The 16,508-nt window shown below is 44.8% G+C and overlaps 5 protein-coding genes across 5 annotated transcripts; all 5 read right to left on the reverse strand.

Annotated features, from left to right (window-relative positions):
- Positions 1–1,501: 1,501 nt before the first annotated feature.
- GLAREA_11750 (uncharacterized protein) lies at positions 1,502–3,692 on the reverse strand (the record flags this gene model as incomplete). The annotated part of the gene is made up of 5 exons (XM_008089893.1): positions 1,502–1,776; positions 1,824–2,142; positions 2,198–2,592; positions 2,642–2,747; positions 2,805–3,692. The coding sequence occupies 5 exons, from the start codon at positions 3,690–3,692 to the stop codon at positions 1,502–1,504; spliced, it is 1,983 nt and encodes a 660-aa protein (XP_008088084.1).
- Positions 3,693–4,654: 962 nt separating this feature from the next.
- Positions 4,655–8,378, reverse strand: GLAREA_11751 (P-loop containing nucleoside triphosphate hydrolase; the record flags this gene model as incomplete). Its single annotated transcript, XM_008089894.1, has 6 exons — positions 4,655–5,272; positions 5,329–5,695; positions 6,612–7,047; positions 7,097–7,473; positions 7,895–8,243; positions 8,303–8,378. The coding sequence occupies 6 exons, from the start codon at positions 8,376–8,378 to the stop codon at positions 4,655–4,657; spliced, it is 2,223 nt and encodes a 740-aa protein (XP_008088085.1).
- Positions 8,379–9,454: 1,076 nt separating this feature from the next.
- Positions 9,455–11,334, reverse strand: GLAREA_11752 (uncharacterized protein; the record flags this gene model as incomplete). Its single annotated transcript, XM_008089895.1, has 3 exons — positions 9,455–10,897; positions 10,945–10,983; positions 11,041–11,334. 3 exons carry the CDS (start codon positions 11,332–11,334, stop codon positions 9,455–9,457), a joined length of 1,776 nt encoding a protein of 591 aa, XP_008088086.1.
- A 1,091-nt stretch (positions 11,335–12,425) lies between these two features.
- On the reverse strand, positions 12,426–13,330 carry GLAREA_11753 (uncharacterized protein; the record flags this gene model as incomplete). Its single annotated transcript, XM_008089896.1, has 2 exons — positions 12,426–12,653; positions 12,860–13,330. 2 exons carry the CDS (start codon positions 13,328–13,330, stop codon positions 12,426–12,428), a joined length of 699 nt encoding a protein of 232 aa, XP_008088087.1.
- Positions 13,331–13,768: 438 nt separating this feature from the next.
- On the reverse strand, positions 13,769–16,258 carry GLAREA_11754 (uncharacterized protein; the record flags this gene model as incomplete). The annotated part of the gene is made up of 5 exons (XM_008089897.1): positions 13,769–14,004; positions 14,051–14,539; positions 14,619–14,857; positions 14,929–15,131; positions 15,617–16,258. 5 exons carry the CDS (start codon positions 16,256–16,258, stop codon positions 13,769–13,771), a joined length of 1,809 nt encoding a protein of 602 aa, XP_008088088.1.
- Positions 16,259–16,508: the final 250 nt, after the last annotated feature.

The following is a 16,508-nucleotide window of genomic DNA, read 5'->3' on the forward strand; positions in this document are numbered from 1 at the left end:
AATGTTCGGTAAAGAGGTGGTACGATTATTGATATAAGCAACGGTACAGAATACAACCAATGAATGCTGTGACTCCGATATAATTTGTTTCCAAACTTCCTAATGTCTACCCATTGCGCCACCGTGAAATGCCAGGACACCCCAATGCAACGCTACATATGACCAATGAGCTTATACGCTTATTCGCTTCCCAGGCTGTAGTGCTGTCGTCCATAGTCTGAAAGTTTGTTAGTTACAGGTAAAAGTTGTGGAGAGACGATTACATACATGGATCATCAGGTTGTGGCTGTGGCGGGTTTTCTGGCGGTGACATCTGCAGGGTCATATTTGAAGAAGCAGGTAACATTGTGAATGTGAAAACGAAAGCTCTGTATATTGAGGTTGTGGATAATGTTGATGGCTCTGAGAGATGTGATTAGCTGTCGCTCTGTAAAGAACAATCTAAGCTTCAACCAACCTTGATTATGTGTACAGTAGACTTGACAGAATTTTCCGTGAATATAGGCTGGCGGAAGTGATTGTGTAGAGATGAACTGTAAGATAGGAAGAGCTGACAGCGTACAAAATCGAAGGTAAAGGTGATAGGCTCGTCTTGAATACAAGATGCTATTGTCCTTGTGAAAAGTTCCCAAGCTATACGTAAATGATATCAACTAGTACCGCAATTGAGATGGCAGCCTTCTTGACTTGTAGTTGAATTATAAATAGGGTAGAGTCGTAGCATATTTCTCGAACGACTATAGCCAGTCTCAATTGAACGGTATGTAGGATAAGACCGGAGAATGACGGCATATTCTAGGCAGACCAAGCCATCAGCATGACTGTTCAACTCAGGGTCAACATGATTCTCATGTCTAGAAATATCGCGATATAGGTACGCTAAGCCAAGCTTGGGTGAATGTGGCGAGGTTTAGAAGCATAGCTGGGCGCACAGTCTCTTCCATGGGGTGGACCATTAGCGATCTATAGCTTTTGTTGTGTAGGATGCCTAGTAGTAATCACCCCAGTCTTGGAACAGTCGGAGACCATGATAAGCGTAGGTGAAAGAGACGACATAGTAGCTGACGAGATCTGATGCACGGCGTAGCGATTTAACGGGTTAGTATCAACGGAGAACGCCATTAGGCTGGACAGAAGGAATGGTTTTGATCTAACAAAACTAACGCAGTATCTGTTAGCAAAGTGCAACACCCCATGTAATGTTAGTTCCTGATACAGGGAAGGTCGAGAAGAAACCATACAGAAATAGGAATGGACCAAACACTCGTGACTCTTTCCAACTGGATTGGACCCACACAACAACATATTGATTGAGTTGCCTGAAGCCTTCGAGGCAGAAAAGGCTTTATTTTCCAAAAGGTGGTTGGGAAGAGACAACCGACGTAGATCCCAGCCCCCAAATAATGTCACATGACTTGGCGATCATACTGACAACAACAGCTATTTTCCGATTTTCTAACGAAGTATAGAAATGGGTTAGTGGGCCGAGATGCAGAAAAGATCATAAGCCCGTGTATACTTTTCGGAAAAGGTCGAAGTATTCTTTCTTATAGGCAATGCTACCCTTCATCTCTGGTGCACCTTTCTCTCGGAAATTCAAAACGACGTTTCGCATCTTTGCGCAAAGATTTGCCAATTCATCGTCACCTCCAATGAGATCTCTGTTATGTTTGTCGTTGATATCAAGAAGTAGAGGGTTACTGGAGCGGAAAAGTGCCATGTGAGTCGAGAGGAGTAGGCGAAGCCCAATGAACTGATAGTCAGCTTGGGATTGTGCTTTCATAACGGTCAGTCATACACGCAAACAGAGAATGTTGTCCTACCTTGCGGTCGAAACTTCTGGACAATGTTAGAAAGGTGGCTCGAACTCAATGACAAGAATCGCATCAGCTGCCAAAGAACCAGTGCAACAGGGAAAATTTGTCCACGCGTAAGACATCCGGCGGTTCGAAATATCAGTCTTTGGAGCATCTGGAATAACTCCTTTTCAGCCAGTTGAAGCCGTTCATATAAGATCGTGTCGATACTTGCTTGCACGGTATAATACCCAGGGCGGCTTATATCAGAATTTGAACATCTCACACCAGCGCGGAGAACAAACGCCAACGACGAAACTCTTAACATTACCGAGACCAATTGAGACTAACGTTGTTAGTCATGAAATGTGGATGTAAACCAAGAACTGCAGGCTGCTGACCTCTGGTAAATTCTTTTTTACATATGCCGTTCCAAGTATTTGCGCTATCGTCGTGGAATGGAACTCCGGTCCTGCAGCATGGACGAACTTTGAGGTATACTCCATAGCCCACTGCTCCACTTCCTTTCCACATTTATTATCGTCTTCGAGGAGAATAAATTCAAAGTCATCTGAAACTGGCGGAATATTTTTGACACTCATCACACGTTTGATGGTCTCCTGTTCCTCAGCAGGTAAGCCGTTCAGAGGAGTTCTCCGGACTCGCAATTTTATTGGATGAGATGTTCTTCCTATGCCATCAATTGTGACATTTTCTCCATTATAACTAGATTGAGAAGTTTGCGTATATTTTATTTTGAAGGAAAGAACCCGTTTCGTCGAAGAAGACATGAAATCTGCTTTCCGTTAGCAATAAACTCCACTGGGACTGAGTCTCTCTCCTACATTGATGCATGAGCTTTCCAACAAAAGGACTTTCTCGTTGGCACTTTACTTCATGCAACCCGTTTCCATTCTTCAGACAAGATATACATGGAGAACCAGTTGAGCACTTAGAGGTCATTAGCATCGTAAAGGATCACATTTTATGGGCTGTAATAGGACTTACAGTTCGTTTCCTAAATCTACACTGATGGCAAGCACCGGCTTTGCGAACATCTCTCGCAGCTTTTCTGACGGGATCATCTAGCTTCCGCCGATGTTTGACGCCTAACAAAGCACCCGGAGAGTTCTCAAAGACAACAACAAATTCAGACAGAGGCTTCTCTGGCTTTGCTGCATGGCTTCTTTTGTTTGAGGGTTCCGGGCTAGTTCGCTTTCTTTTTGGCGCCGAGACTGGAATTTCGTTCCTTTCACTTGGCCAGTAAAGCTTTAGAGGAGAACGAGCGCTTTGGACGGTTGTAGAAGCGTTATTTATTATGGTATTAATCGGTTTTTGACTCATATAAGTAGAGTTCAACCACATCGGATCCGCCTGTTGATTTAACACCAAGCTATAATGCGGCGCAGGTTGAAACATTCCAAGAAGGTGTTCGCAGTTTGGAGGAGTTGCCTGAATATATGGTGGTATATGTGATATATAATTATTCTGGTGTCCTGAGATTTGATCAACAAACTGTGACTGGTAGCCCGGCGGAACGGCAACAGGTTGAAAGAAACCGCAAGCATCACTACTGTGGATGCTATCCAGCTGTAGGGCATTCGGATACATAATCTTCATCGGTTGCGGATCTTCAAGAGATAATACTGGTGAGCATTGGGAGCCATCATTAGACCATTGGTCTGGCACATCAAGCCCCGGCTTCACTTCAAAGGCGGGGCATTGAGCGACTGGAAAGGCCCAGCTTCCACCTAGGTAATTCTGATTGAACTCATCGTTTGCGTCGTTGCAGTTCGCGACGAGGCTGTCCTGGTCTCTGTTGAAGATGGAGCCCTTAATGAACGTCTGATGTTGTCGGCCTCTGGTCGCCGCTACAGGAAGTGACGCTTCGGACATATTGGGACCCTGAAGCTGTTGTTATATTCCCATCAGATCTGTACGCTGAGTCTCAACCTTTTTTTATTCGTATCACTCATGACCACACTTCTGTCACGACGTCTGGAAAGTAGGTCATGATAATTGGGCGCGAAAAGTCGCAAATTCCCCGCTACGGGAGCAGTCCCGAACTGAAGGTTTGGGCATGTTGGTATTCGGGGATAACCTGCTCAAAAAGGAACTGATGACCGGTCCTAGGGGATGGCCGGGGCAAGAGCAAAGTGCCCTGCTCGGCAGTGTCAGAATCATCACTACTTCCGAATGCTGCGGAAAGAAACTTATAGCGCATGGGAATGCAGTCGCTGAAGAGAAGTATTTCGCAAGCTAAACCTGGAAATAACTAGCTGCTAGCGTAACCACTTAATTAGCTAGTACCTCCTTAAGTAGCCCGGAGGTAGGGAGTACACGATTATATAAGCAGTTAGCGTCATTGCTGTGCCGAACTTAAACCGACGCGTAGGTGAGACGGTTTCCAGTCGGAAAGTGTGTTTTCAAAATCCAAAACAAAACGTCTTCCAGCTTGAAAGCCTACGAAGTGCCGTTCCACATCCTCTTTTAAATGGTTACTGTATTTATTTTTTATCTCTGGATCTAATGTACTAGCTACAAACCTCTACTGTGATTTTAGCGGGCCAGTTGGGACTGCGCAGCCACATATATAGCCAACGAATAGGTATGTTTGGTGTCTATCCATAACGTGATTGTGTTCGAAGCTGACTTGTTCCAGGCTTTGCGTGTCCATCCTATGAATTACAACTCCCTACTCCAATGGCCTGGTGTCTATCCCCAAATAAAAGCATCTTAATTACACGCATCTTCTTCCAATTGGCCATCCATAATAGTCGACGGAATCTATGAACAGGCACTATGACAGGAGTTTGTGCAAAGGGTCATAACTGCGTTACGTTTCGAGTTATATGCTGTTATCTCAACTCATCCGCGACTCCTTTGCCGAGAGCTTGTTGTAGAGGGTCAAATAGTGCATCGCCCACCCTCTTCACCCACAGCCATGGTTGATATACATCCCAGTCACTCATTCCTGCATCATGATACTCCCAACCTCCCATGCCGCCGAAGCCCGGATATAAAGCCCGCAGGTTTTTAATGGTCTCTTGGAGATCTTCGATATGGACGAAGCCATTCGGTTGGCCATCATCTGCACAATCCAGCACGATCATTACTATCCTTGAGGGGTCCCATCCCGCCTCTACACACGCATCAAAAACAGGTGGTCCTCTAGCAAATGGGCCGTAAAACAAGCCGTTATACCATGATACAAGCTTCTCATCGGATCCTGGCATGGTTGCGAATTTCTCGAGCTCGAAATACGAAAATCCAGACAAGTTCTGCCCGAGTTCGTCAGTTAACGCCGATGCCAATGGTGACATTGTTATTATAAAATCTGGACCCATATCTCGACGCAAAGCAGTCATCAAGCGAATCGGTGTGCTTATGTCAACATTTTCCTCGACGTCCAAATCTAACCCGTCAAAATGGTACTTCCGAATGAGCGCAAGTAGAGGATTGTAGTAGGCGTAAAACTGGTGAGTACAACAAGTAAGCGTCCATCCTCGTGTATGGCCATGGGATTTCTTACTTGAGCATCAGTTCCATTTAGTCTTTTGTAAGTCCCTCCTGCGGCACCTCCCAGCAGTGCCATCACCTTGACACCATTCTGCCGCAACAACCAAGTTTCATGCCAAAGATCATCCCAAACTGGTGACTCAAGTCGGTCGTCGTTCAACCGAATCTCGCCAGGAACATCATGTAGATGCAAAGATGCCAATATAATGTGGGTCACCTTGGTGTGCTTCTCGATGAGTGGCAGCAATGATAGAGGTTCTTTGTTCGGTGTTTTGAATGTCTGAACATACATTACCAGCCGACTTGGGTCTGAGGCGTGAGTATGATCGTGTGTCGTGCCAGCTTTAGGGTGCTTTGCAGCACTGTGCCATGCTTGCGAGCTATGAAGAATAGAGCAAAAGCAAAGAAGGATCAAGAAAAATTCCATCTCCAGGCCGCGTCTGGCTGCCAACTGAAGTTCTATCTCAGCTTCTTGCAAGCTCCATAGAAGCTTCCCTCCAGGTGTTTCCGCATTATTTTTTTTTTCTTGGATTACTTCCGAGTCGGAAAGGCCACGAGGCCCTTTAATTCATCCCTCTTCACACTAAGTGCATAGAGAGATAAAAGGCTATTATGATCTGGTGTTATTTTTCCGTGGATAATTTGCGCCGGGAATTTTCATAGCCTCATGTCGCGGTGAGCCTCGGCACCGTCCTATTCATCCGCCTACGCGGCTTGCGTGTATCTCAACCACCTCACTCATAAATACGGCCGCGACAAACCGAAGTCTCCCTTCGCATCTTTCGCAGAGGAGATTTCACCCGGAAATACTTGTTCGTTGTTAAATCTAATAGCTGTTCCTCATGTTTGTTTTCGTACTGAGGACACTTGCGAGATTCTACCATTTGGGAAGGCTAACATGAATTGATGCGCTTGCTGTGCCCAAAAGAAGTTTGCAACAATTCGCAAGAGAATTTGTCAATTTTCGTTCGTTTAATTGTGTCGACAGAGCCTCACACGATTACCAAGAACTCTTTGGCTCTATCTTAGCTGGCAAAGCATCAAAACTACACAAATGAGGTGAGTGGGTCTCTAAGATTGAATTTATGTTGGACCCTGTTTCAAATCACACGATATCAGCCAATGAATCTGGAAAACTTAGGACCACCGAGCTAGGGATCTTTGGCGAAGAGCTTTAACTTAAACTTTTTTATTCCCTCTACTTTAAGCGTCTACGACGTCAGTCTATTTTATCTATCGAAATCTCTGTACTAGCTTCCGGTTTGAGCAGTAACAATCAGAAAGTAGAGACTCTACTGAGCACCAACAACCTTCTTTCCCTTCTTCTTCGACTCTAAAAGCCCCTTGACCCAGGTCGTTACCTCTTCTAGAGCCTTTTTCGGTTCCTTTCGACGATTTAGGAGGAAGCCTTGGATCTCAGCCGGACTCAACAGGCCATCGGGAATATGATCAGCAAATTCAAGTGCCATCGCCTTAATCTCTTCCCCGTATATTCTGTCCTCGGATGTTGTTTCCTTCTCATCGATAATTGCCTCGGGTGTACTAACGGAAGCGTTGGTTCTAATTGGCTGTCTAGCATACATGCGTTCAAATATTTCTTTGGCATGAAATTGCGTGGCATTTGTAAATTCTACTTGAAGATCAATACGACCAGGGCGGATGAAAGCTGAATCAAGCTTCTCTGGGCAGTTGGTGGTCATGAAGAGCACACGGCCTTCATTCGAGGCAACACCTGTCAAGCTATTAGCGTTCGCACTTCACAGTATATGGACAAGATTTACCGTCGATGGTATTCAGCAACCCACTCAGAGAAATCCCCTTGTTTTTTGAGGTATTCTTGTTCTCTTTGCTGGCTTTCTTCTTGGCAGATTTAGAATCATCTTCGTCTTCGGATTCACTATCTTCGTCCTCGGATTCGTCCATGTCCCTATTCAAGCCAGCAGAATCGATGTCTTCAAGCAGGACCAAGCATTTCTCCGGTAGGGCGGCGAAGAGGTCCGAAAGCTTTTCTTCATCCAGATTCTTGTCCATGAGTGACAAGAACAAGATCTCAAGGCCAAAGAGCCCAGCTACAGCGTATGCGAGGGAAGATTTGCCAGTTCCTGGAGGACCATAAAGGAGGTATCCACGACGATAAGGAATTCCACGTGCGCTATACCTATATCCGACCGTGTTAAAATGCTATTGGATACGGGATGCCGACGAAGCCTATCATTCTTTAGTCTCGTTCTTGAGGTAATCGTTAATGTCCTTCAAGAGATTCGACTTAACAGCTTCATCAAGCACAACAGTGCTCATAGGTCTCAAAGCGCGTTGTGATATCTGCGCCCAATACGTTTCATTATTGTCGTACCTCGGTCGAAATACTGTCGTGAGGCTTTTCTTTGCACGATCCTGGTAGAAGGAATCTCATCTCGCGGATAAGGAGCTTTATAGATTGTGTGGAACGTCCATAGCAAGCAATCTTCAGCGATGCAGGTGGCATGAACCCAAGATCGCTTCCAACTGGGTTGTTATAATACAGATAATGCGTCCTGCCGTTGATTTTCGTGCGATACGTACCTGTCGAAGGGGTATACCTCATCGGTGTATTTGCATCGCTGAATGCAAAATTCAGCCAGCCCATCTCTGATACCATCTCTTCGTCCGTCCGCTCTTCAGGGTCGTGATTGAGAGCTGCGTTTATAGATCGTATCCGCAATTCAGCTTCACGTTTGGCGAAGTATGCGAGTTGTATTTTACACAGATCCCGGTTGTTTTCTTCGATGGTTAAGGAGGACATGAAGTATTCCTCGACGAGATCCATGAGGGTCTCCCATGGCGAGTACAATACTTTTGAGAAGAGCCACAGGATTGCTGCGGAGGAGACCAGGTAGTTTATGTCTGTGCCCAAAACGTGCAGGATTACGTTGTGAAGCGCGGAGTAGCCTACAATGCAAATATGATTAGTTGAGGGTCCTGGAGAATTCTCGAAGGGGTATAGTTACCAGGGATAAAAGCGTCAAGGATATACGTCGGCACAACCGCCTGAGGTGTCGCTTTCTGCTCTGTAGTTTCTTCCATTTTCTAGGATTTAATGGCCGTTGCGGTTTGGCTGTTGATAGAGAAACTTTATACAGATGAGTTTTGTGTAAACTTACAACACGGTGATATACAGATGGTAAAACTGATAGAAGAAGGGAGTTTCTTAGGAAAGAATCAGGACGAATTTATAGGTTTGATAGTTTAGTTCATTCATTCATAGTGATGTTATACAAAGGCTTTGTGGATTCTAATCATAGTGATAGTTGTACAAATCGCAAATTTCATTCTTGAATGTAATGAATATCGAGTTCAAAAGTAATGTATTGATTCCCAGTTTACTGCACACAATGTTTCATTGTGCTAAACATTATTACTGCTGGAAGTTGGTAACACAAAATAGCTAGTCTCACATTTGCTATGCTGATGGTTACCTACACTCAATCACTAATTTGAAAAGTAATGTGATTTAATTACTAGATCATGTCATAATGAATTCCGTTGGCTTGATGTGAATATCTGAGACTCGTACTCTGTCAAGTTTTGCATGCCTTCGACGCCTCTTGACATTAATAACGAGGATTACAGGTTGCTACCGTAATCTTGTGTTGTCTCGGACCGTTTCACGCGTTCATGGGAAACGCGAAGCTAGGATGGAGGTCTACATTATAGACTTATGAAAGGTTCATACTAGTAAGAAAAAAAAAACCCCCGATCTCACAAGTACGTAACCGCTCAAGAAGTCTAGACTTGGTCAATACATCTTGTACTTTTGAACCTCTTGCTTCAGGGCTCCGTCATTAGAATCGAGGTTTAAGCTAGGCGGTATGTACAACTTTCATGAATATTGTAGCTTGTCTTAACCATGACTCCCTGTATCCAGCTTTTCAAATTTGCCTAACCTCAACACCAGAAGATTTTTGCTAGAGTTCTGACACTCAGAAATAATGCACAATTTTATGCGAAATGACCTAACCCTTCCCCTTTTACCTAGACTGCTTATTTCCAACAAGATATTTTTGAACACGACTTTGAAGCCAATGTTTTTTATTTCCGTCTCTAGATCGCACAATCATTCCTTCAGAAAAACACTTCCTGTATGTCAAACCATTTATCCATCACTCATCATATATCCGCCCATAAAATTGAACACTTTTACGACCATCCCTCGTCGTGTCAAAATAAAAGCAAGATGATTCCATGCCCCTTCTACGACGCTCTTTGCACATCTCGCATGCAAAACCAGGTCGGACTGGCTGGATGCTCATACCCTCAAGGGGCATGTTTGCTGTCATCCAGCAAATCGTGTAGTTTGAGCTCGTATCTGGCGTGCTTTCACTTCCATCATTCCCTTTATCTTCATTGGACTGCACTACTTCTTTACCAACTTCTTGTGTCTTCTCTGTCACTGCCGGAGGTAGACTGCTTGATTTTGATGTTATGTGCGAAGCTCTTGGTGACTTTCGACTGATGGGGCTGATATTGGTCGACTCCGCGCCAGAAAGGGCATTCAAGCTTTTTGGCGCTCTATATGGAAGGTTGCCAGAGAGTTTTTGGGGTGTTGTATTGCGGCTTCGAGTCCTAATGCGGTCGGGATCATCTTCTTTGGTAATATCACGGTCATCATCACCATCAGTGTAGTCGCCGTCTCCATCATCGTCCGGCTCGACAACCTCAAAGTCGCTTTCTTCTTCGTCTGTACTAGTCATACTATGATCCATAGATAGTTTGGCTTCTGGATTTTCGACGACAGAGTCTAGCATCATGTCCTCGCCAACGTCATAATTGGTATGGCCGTCGGATAGATCGAGTGTCGGCGTCTGCGTCGCTTCAGGCACTCCCGACTGTACACGTTTTGACCGACATGTATAATCCAGCGGATGTGACGCGATCTCAGAGAGAGCAGTATAGGGGATCACAAAGGAAGAGAATTTTCTTTTCCTGCTGTCATGTCTAGAACCTTTCTGAAAACGTGATTTTGCGGGAGGCTGTAGTTGTCTGGCGATCCAAACATCATTCTCTTCGACTTCTTCTACTGAACTTGGTGAGTCTTCTTGCTCCAAAGTCTCACTGATAGGTAGTTTCTTGCTTCCTGTTTGTGGCGCAAACTCTGTAGCACTTCTGAACTTCCTAGATAGGTACGAGCCAGGAGTTCGGTGACTGTCTAATATTCTGGAGCTCTGTTCGATGTATAGTTGTTGTGCAATGTCCTGGATCTGGTCAATTGACGATAGATTACATTTATGAAAGGTGCGTCTATGAATTGAATGAGTTTTTTTATCGAAGCCCCTAATTAAGCTCTCAAGAGCTTTTTCTTGCATTTCCTCTGACACGCTGTTAATTTTACAATCTATTGCTTCTCGTGCAGTATCTACTATTTCCTCTCCTACGTGAGACGTTATTGAAGCATCCTCTTTGGATGAATGTGCGGTTATCCTTGGATAGTCGACTGGTGAGATATCTCTCACTCTGGTCTCCGCCTCAAGCGGTAGCTGTATGAGAGTTTTGTCATTGTGCGAGGACGGGCAGATATGGATACTCGATTGAGCTATGAGATATTTCTTCAAATTGTTAGCAAGAGTCCAAGATTGCCCCTTTAAAAACTCACCAGAACACGAAGAGCAAGAACACATAAATGCTTCAACTCCTAAAATCCGTTCCCAACGTGACCCCATATTCCACCTCTCGTCTTTTGTGAGCTAACAAGCCCCGTCACGAACCATATATAGTGCGATACTTTCTGCCACCGGAGTTCGATCTTCACATCTTTCGTCAGCGCAACACTGTACTCAGTGCTTTTGTCGATAATAGTCTGGACGCTCATGAAAATGACTGCATCTTCCAAAGGGTCACTTCCGCTTTCAAGATCGCAGTCATTTTGAAAGACCCGAAATCTCTCTCTGACAGCTCCTGTTTTCAACAACACTTCTGGTTGAAAAGTCTCGACTTTAGATGAAGATCGAAGATTAGAAAACAAGGCCGCTCGAACCTCGTCCATGTTTTATGACAAGCCCTCTGTGTCACCAGACGAGATGTTGTAGATGAGAATTGACGTGGCTCTGTGCCTCTAGAATCTTTCGGTAGAAACGGTTTTACTGCATACTAAGAAAGTCTTGGAAAAGATAGATCTGGTTGAGAAATAAAGGACAATACGTGCGTCTGGTATGATTTTAACTACAAGGTTGTCCAGGCTCCTATTGTCTGTTGGGAGTGACGACCTGACTTCCAAAAGTGAAGTGACATTTGGAAAGAGGTGGTGTAATGGAAAATTCCAGCATATTTACTGCAGCAATGCTAAGATACTTACTTTCAAATGTAGCAGATCGTGGAAAACTGTGCTCTTGCGTAGTAGGATGCCGCAGAGAGTTTATTGGTAAGGAAAGTTGTGTCCTGATACGGAATAGCCGAACGGTACAAGCCAGGAAAAATGCGAACACTTGTTTGTTAGCTCAAAGCTTAGAACTTAAATTCAGTTGTTTAACCGTATCCGGACACCGATCGATCCCATTGCTCAGTATGCTCGCGGAACCCTCGAAGACTGGCACTATCTCGCGTATATCACCAAGAAAGACCAAGTGATGAAGGCCAATACGACCATTTCGATGTCATATCAAGAATCTCTAGCATATAACCATCTCATACCTCTTTAAATCTTTATGCATTAAAAACGTTAAGTTTCAAAAATGTTTCAAATGCTTTCCTATTACAACTTTTGGCATTTCCAATGAGAGTATCACCCTAAGGTAAGAGTCATCGAATGTTGAATTTGAAATACAGCATTGCGCGCTCGCTATGAAGGTGTGCCTCTCGACTTATTGAGGTTTCCATTATCGAGACTCTGCCCAACTTGATGACTCCAGGTATAGAGATTTAGAGATCCGATGTGGTGGAGTTATCTGTACTTTATATGCCTAAAGATAAGGTATTCCTAACTCGTCACGAACCCTAGAAGAGAGAAGAATGACTGGGCCAATGATATCCATCTGTCCATGGCTTCTCTTCGACATAAAGCTCTCGTACTCATTCTGCCATGGTAGAATTTCCAAGATGAATTTGCTGACGTTATTTGAAACAGGTGGATAAAGATGGTTACCCAAGACGGAAAGGATTTTCTTCTTTAACTCTGCTGTTTCCCAATAATTTGACGACAATCGGTAAGTACAGGTCATAGGGTCGATATGAAAGCAAAGTTTCGACAAGTTTGGCATAAGCAAAATGATTTCCAAGAGCTTGATGAGAACCGGTTGCAACTTTATGCGTTGCAAGATCAACTCTCGATTGAAGAGTGGGTCTTGATTGGAGAGTGACATCAGGGTTCTGTGCGGAGGATTGTAAATTAACAACAAGTTGACGTTTCGAATATCGACTTCTTTAAGGCTGGCCAAGAAAGGCTGGTGCTTTGCAGAAAGATATTTCCACCATTCAGAAGCCCCGGTCTTTTCTGAGAAATCTTCGAAGTTGAAGTATGCGCAATCGATCTGCGGATTAATGCATATTGGTTTGTTGTCATGGTGCCATTAAACCCCTTTCAAATCGACAACCTGTTCGTAGTTGTCCCGATGGATCAAGATATAATGCTTTAAAGTCTCTGCTCTACTCTCGGCGTTGATTTGTAGAGCAATAGGAAATTCTGTCGAGTCAACGCCCTCGTCAAGGCCTTTTCCTTTCTGTGTATCATATGTGACTTTCGTTCCATGATGGATGTTCACTTTTTGTGGACCGGGGAAAGTGTACCGCCATATCATTGTGCGAAGCTCTGGACTGAGTTCTGGAAATAGGTGGAACTCATCCAGCTCTTGGGAACCTTCGCTGGGTTGATGGTCGGAGGGCGCCGAGGTGATGAGGTCTGAACGATCCGCAGGTACTTTTTGACTTGAGCTAAAAGGATCGGAGAGAATCGAAATTGCGGTAAGACTGTTGCTTAAGTCGTCTGCAAGCACTTCCTCAGATGAAAGAGGAGAATCGTCTCCAGTGTGGTTGTCGTCATGGTCCATGCTGGCGAATGAGTTCCGTCGAGGAAAGCACAGCCTCAGCGTTTCCAGGGTAGGATATGTCTATGAATCGCGTTAGTTACAAATGTTTAAATATGCGAATGCGCTCACGTCTACCTCCTTCTGATCTTAGAGGTGATGTGATCTGCAAGTCGTTTAGGTCAAGCAGAATTCTTGAGCTCCTACACGAGGTGGCCGCAGTAGTAGGAACGTGAAAGACAAATGTCGTGGAGAAGGAAGCTGAAAATCTGCGGTAAGATGTCAATGCTCATTAGCGTCATACTGAGCCCGGCAGTAGAAACTCAAGAGCTGGTGAATAATGCCTCTGGAATTCCCATGGTGAATGAGAGCGACTCATTATTTTCTAGCTCATAACCTCACAATACACTACAATCAAGTACATTTGGAAATTTTGAATGAATTTTGCAAATAAACCAGTGCTTAAACGCTGTGGCCGGGTCGATTGCCTTTGTATGAATACATCGATACCTGACCAAGGATTTTCAATCTCTTGAAAAACATCTTTAATGAATCTCTCCTAGCACTGTACAGGAGCCAGAAGTCCAGACCTAGCACCCATGTTGAAGCTGTAATGCCGAGATTAACTGTCCAACTACTGCCTGCATGAGGCCCTTCTCCAGGGTCTCTTGACAACCACATATTGTATCTCCTGGTCACTATTGATATCAAACGAGCCAGGATGTTTCTTGCAAAACCTTGTACCCTCCCAAATAATCTCTGGAACTGGGCGCCTGCGCAAAGATATAAGAGAAAGAGTCAGTTGCTCCTGTAGCCAATCGATATCTGACGGATGAATCGGATCATGATCGTGGAGGGACATGGTAAGCCTTTTCAAGTTGGGCAACCCCCGAAAACACTCCCTCCTATAATTCGGTGACATGTCCAGGCTGTCCTTAAGCTCTCTCGAGTTGATGTCTATAATTCGAAAATCTTCAACTTCTTTAATCCAGTTTTGTGCGCCATCGTTCATGGTTATGAACACTACCCGCACCAAACCATGCTGGTTTAAGGCGTCGTAATGTATGTAAGGCCGATCTTCCTTACTTACCCACATCGGCGGAACCCTAAAATACCCACCCTCTCTTCTGAATATACGGAAATAGCGGAATGTCTCTATTCTACTTTCTTTGTTGATGCCACGTGTAATAGGTGCTGGACTCTCGAAGAGACGGCGAGGCATGATGGCGTAGTCTATACCACATAAGTTAGCCACATGACGGCGACATGTTGGATCGGCTTATGTTGGTTGCAAGCCGAAAGCCGCACTTACTGATCGGTGTGATGAGGGCTACAGTTCGTACGGGCACCAAGTGCCTCCAAACCAGACATCGAATTTCCGGAGGAAATTTTGGAAAACGCTCGAAACTTCTCTCGCCCGTGGTAAAGTTGAGGTTTCTATCGACTGAACACCGATAATCGAAAACGATAGGAGAGGCATTGCAAAGGTGGCATTGGTGACCTGTGATCATTGAACTTTGGAAACCGGTCGAAGGAGGACAAACGGGAACACTTAACGATCATTAGTTCTAGGCTCATATGTGCTAACAGCCATTTCAAAAGGGAAATTAGAACCAAATTACCACAAGCTATCTCCATAAATTATCCGGGCAGGGTCATAGATACTCATCTTGAACAGTTCAGCACTTTCGAAACTTGTGACGGAAGGCGAGGGACGGCTGGCTTGGAAGCTCTTGCCTTGGATATGCAGAGGATGATGTCGGTCATAGAAGATGGAGAGGCCAGGATTTACAGCGAATAGCAAGTGCTTAAGGATGTTAATTATCTGTTAGCAGAGGAATGGACTGTTGTTTTATGTCATTATATATCCAAGCGTCGTTGTCGTTTAGCGAGGACCTAATGAGAAGGTTTATGAGCTCACAATTCAGCACCAAGTACCCAAGCACCAAAAAACCTATTCAGCCACTCTGCACCTAGGAATGAGTTCACAAGATACCACAATTTTTCTCCTAGCCTAATAGGCTTTCTCTGCGGAAAATTCGGGTCATCAAACTTTTCGTGACTAACGCCCATACTTTTGGCGTCAGAACTTATCAACGCGACTTCCGAAGTTGTTTGCAGTGTGTCTTATGTTCCGACCAATGAGCTGTGTTCGTTAGCCTAGAAGCAAAACAGGGTCACAAGTAAAGCATGAGACATACCAGTCTGACAATTTTTGTTGCAATAGTAGATCTCTTGACAACCAGCACATCTAAGCATTCTTGATTCGTCTTCCCCTAGCTGCTCTCTTCTTCCGCATCCACTGCAAACCTCGGCCCATTGGCCTCTGGTAAGGATTGTTTCGACGGCAATCAAGGTGATGTAGCCCTGCTTCTCTTCCTCCCCAGTCCGTTGCAGTATGCCCTCTGCTTCTAGTTTTTCCAGTATACCCTCGTTCTCCGAATAAGTCTTCATCCAAAATTTCTTCCTCAATGGATCATTGGACTTTTCCAGGGGTATCGTGGATCCAGCGGCAAGAGCAGCGTAAAGAGGATCTTGATATTCATCGAAAGCATTTGGGCGTGCGTGGATGAGCATAAAGTTTGGGTTTTGGAGGTTGCTGCCCGTAGGGTAACGCGCAAGGAGCATTTCCATGGGATTGGTCAAAGGCTTCTCTTCAGAAGGCGGGCCATTCGGGAGATGCTCAGAATTGAAATTGAAGGGTCGAAGACTTGACATGGGGCGGATTATTGACAATACCAAAAGCTTTTTCGGAGAGAATATGAGTTTTGGGAGTCGAACTTTGGAAGCCAACCCAGCTGCAAGACGCGACGCCCCTGTCAAGTTCTCACGAGTCCACGTGATCGCCTGAAATCCGGCCCAGAGTGGAGTGGCCCGTGCATCGAGTGTCGTTGCCAACGACTCCAACCGCATCCCATCAAGAAATGCTTTTCCACTATCGATCATCAACATGGTTGAAACCAACGGACTGGCGCGTTCAGACGTGGTACCTGCTGAAGTTCTTCTACTTCGAAGAAGTTCCCGCGATCGACGTTTCGCTAGGAGAGTCACTCCGTTTGCTGGCCCACCGAAACTCCACCATTTGTACTAAAATGAGAATCCTCACAAATCAAAAAAAAGACGGCCATCTTAAAAGTTTTGATAGCACAATTTTGGAGCCCGAGACCCGGTTTAAACATTTCGAGGACCCTTCTTCATGACG

The sequence above is a fragment of the Glarea lozoyensis genome (genome assembly GCF_000409485.1).
Source record: "Glarea lozoyensis ATCC 20868 chromosome Unknown GLAREA8, whole genome shotgun sequence".
NCBI classification, from domain to species: domain Eukaryota; kingdom Fungi; phylum Ascomycota; class Leotiomycetes; order Helotiales; family Helotiaceae; genus Glarea; species Glarea lozoyensis.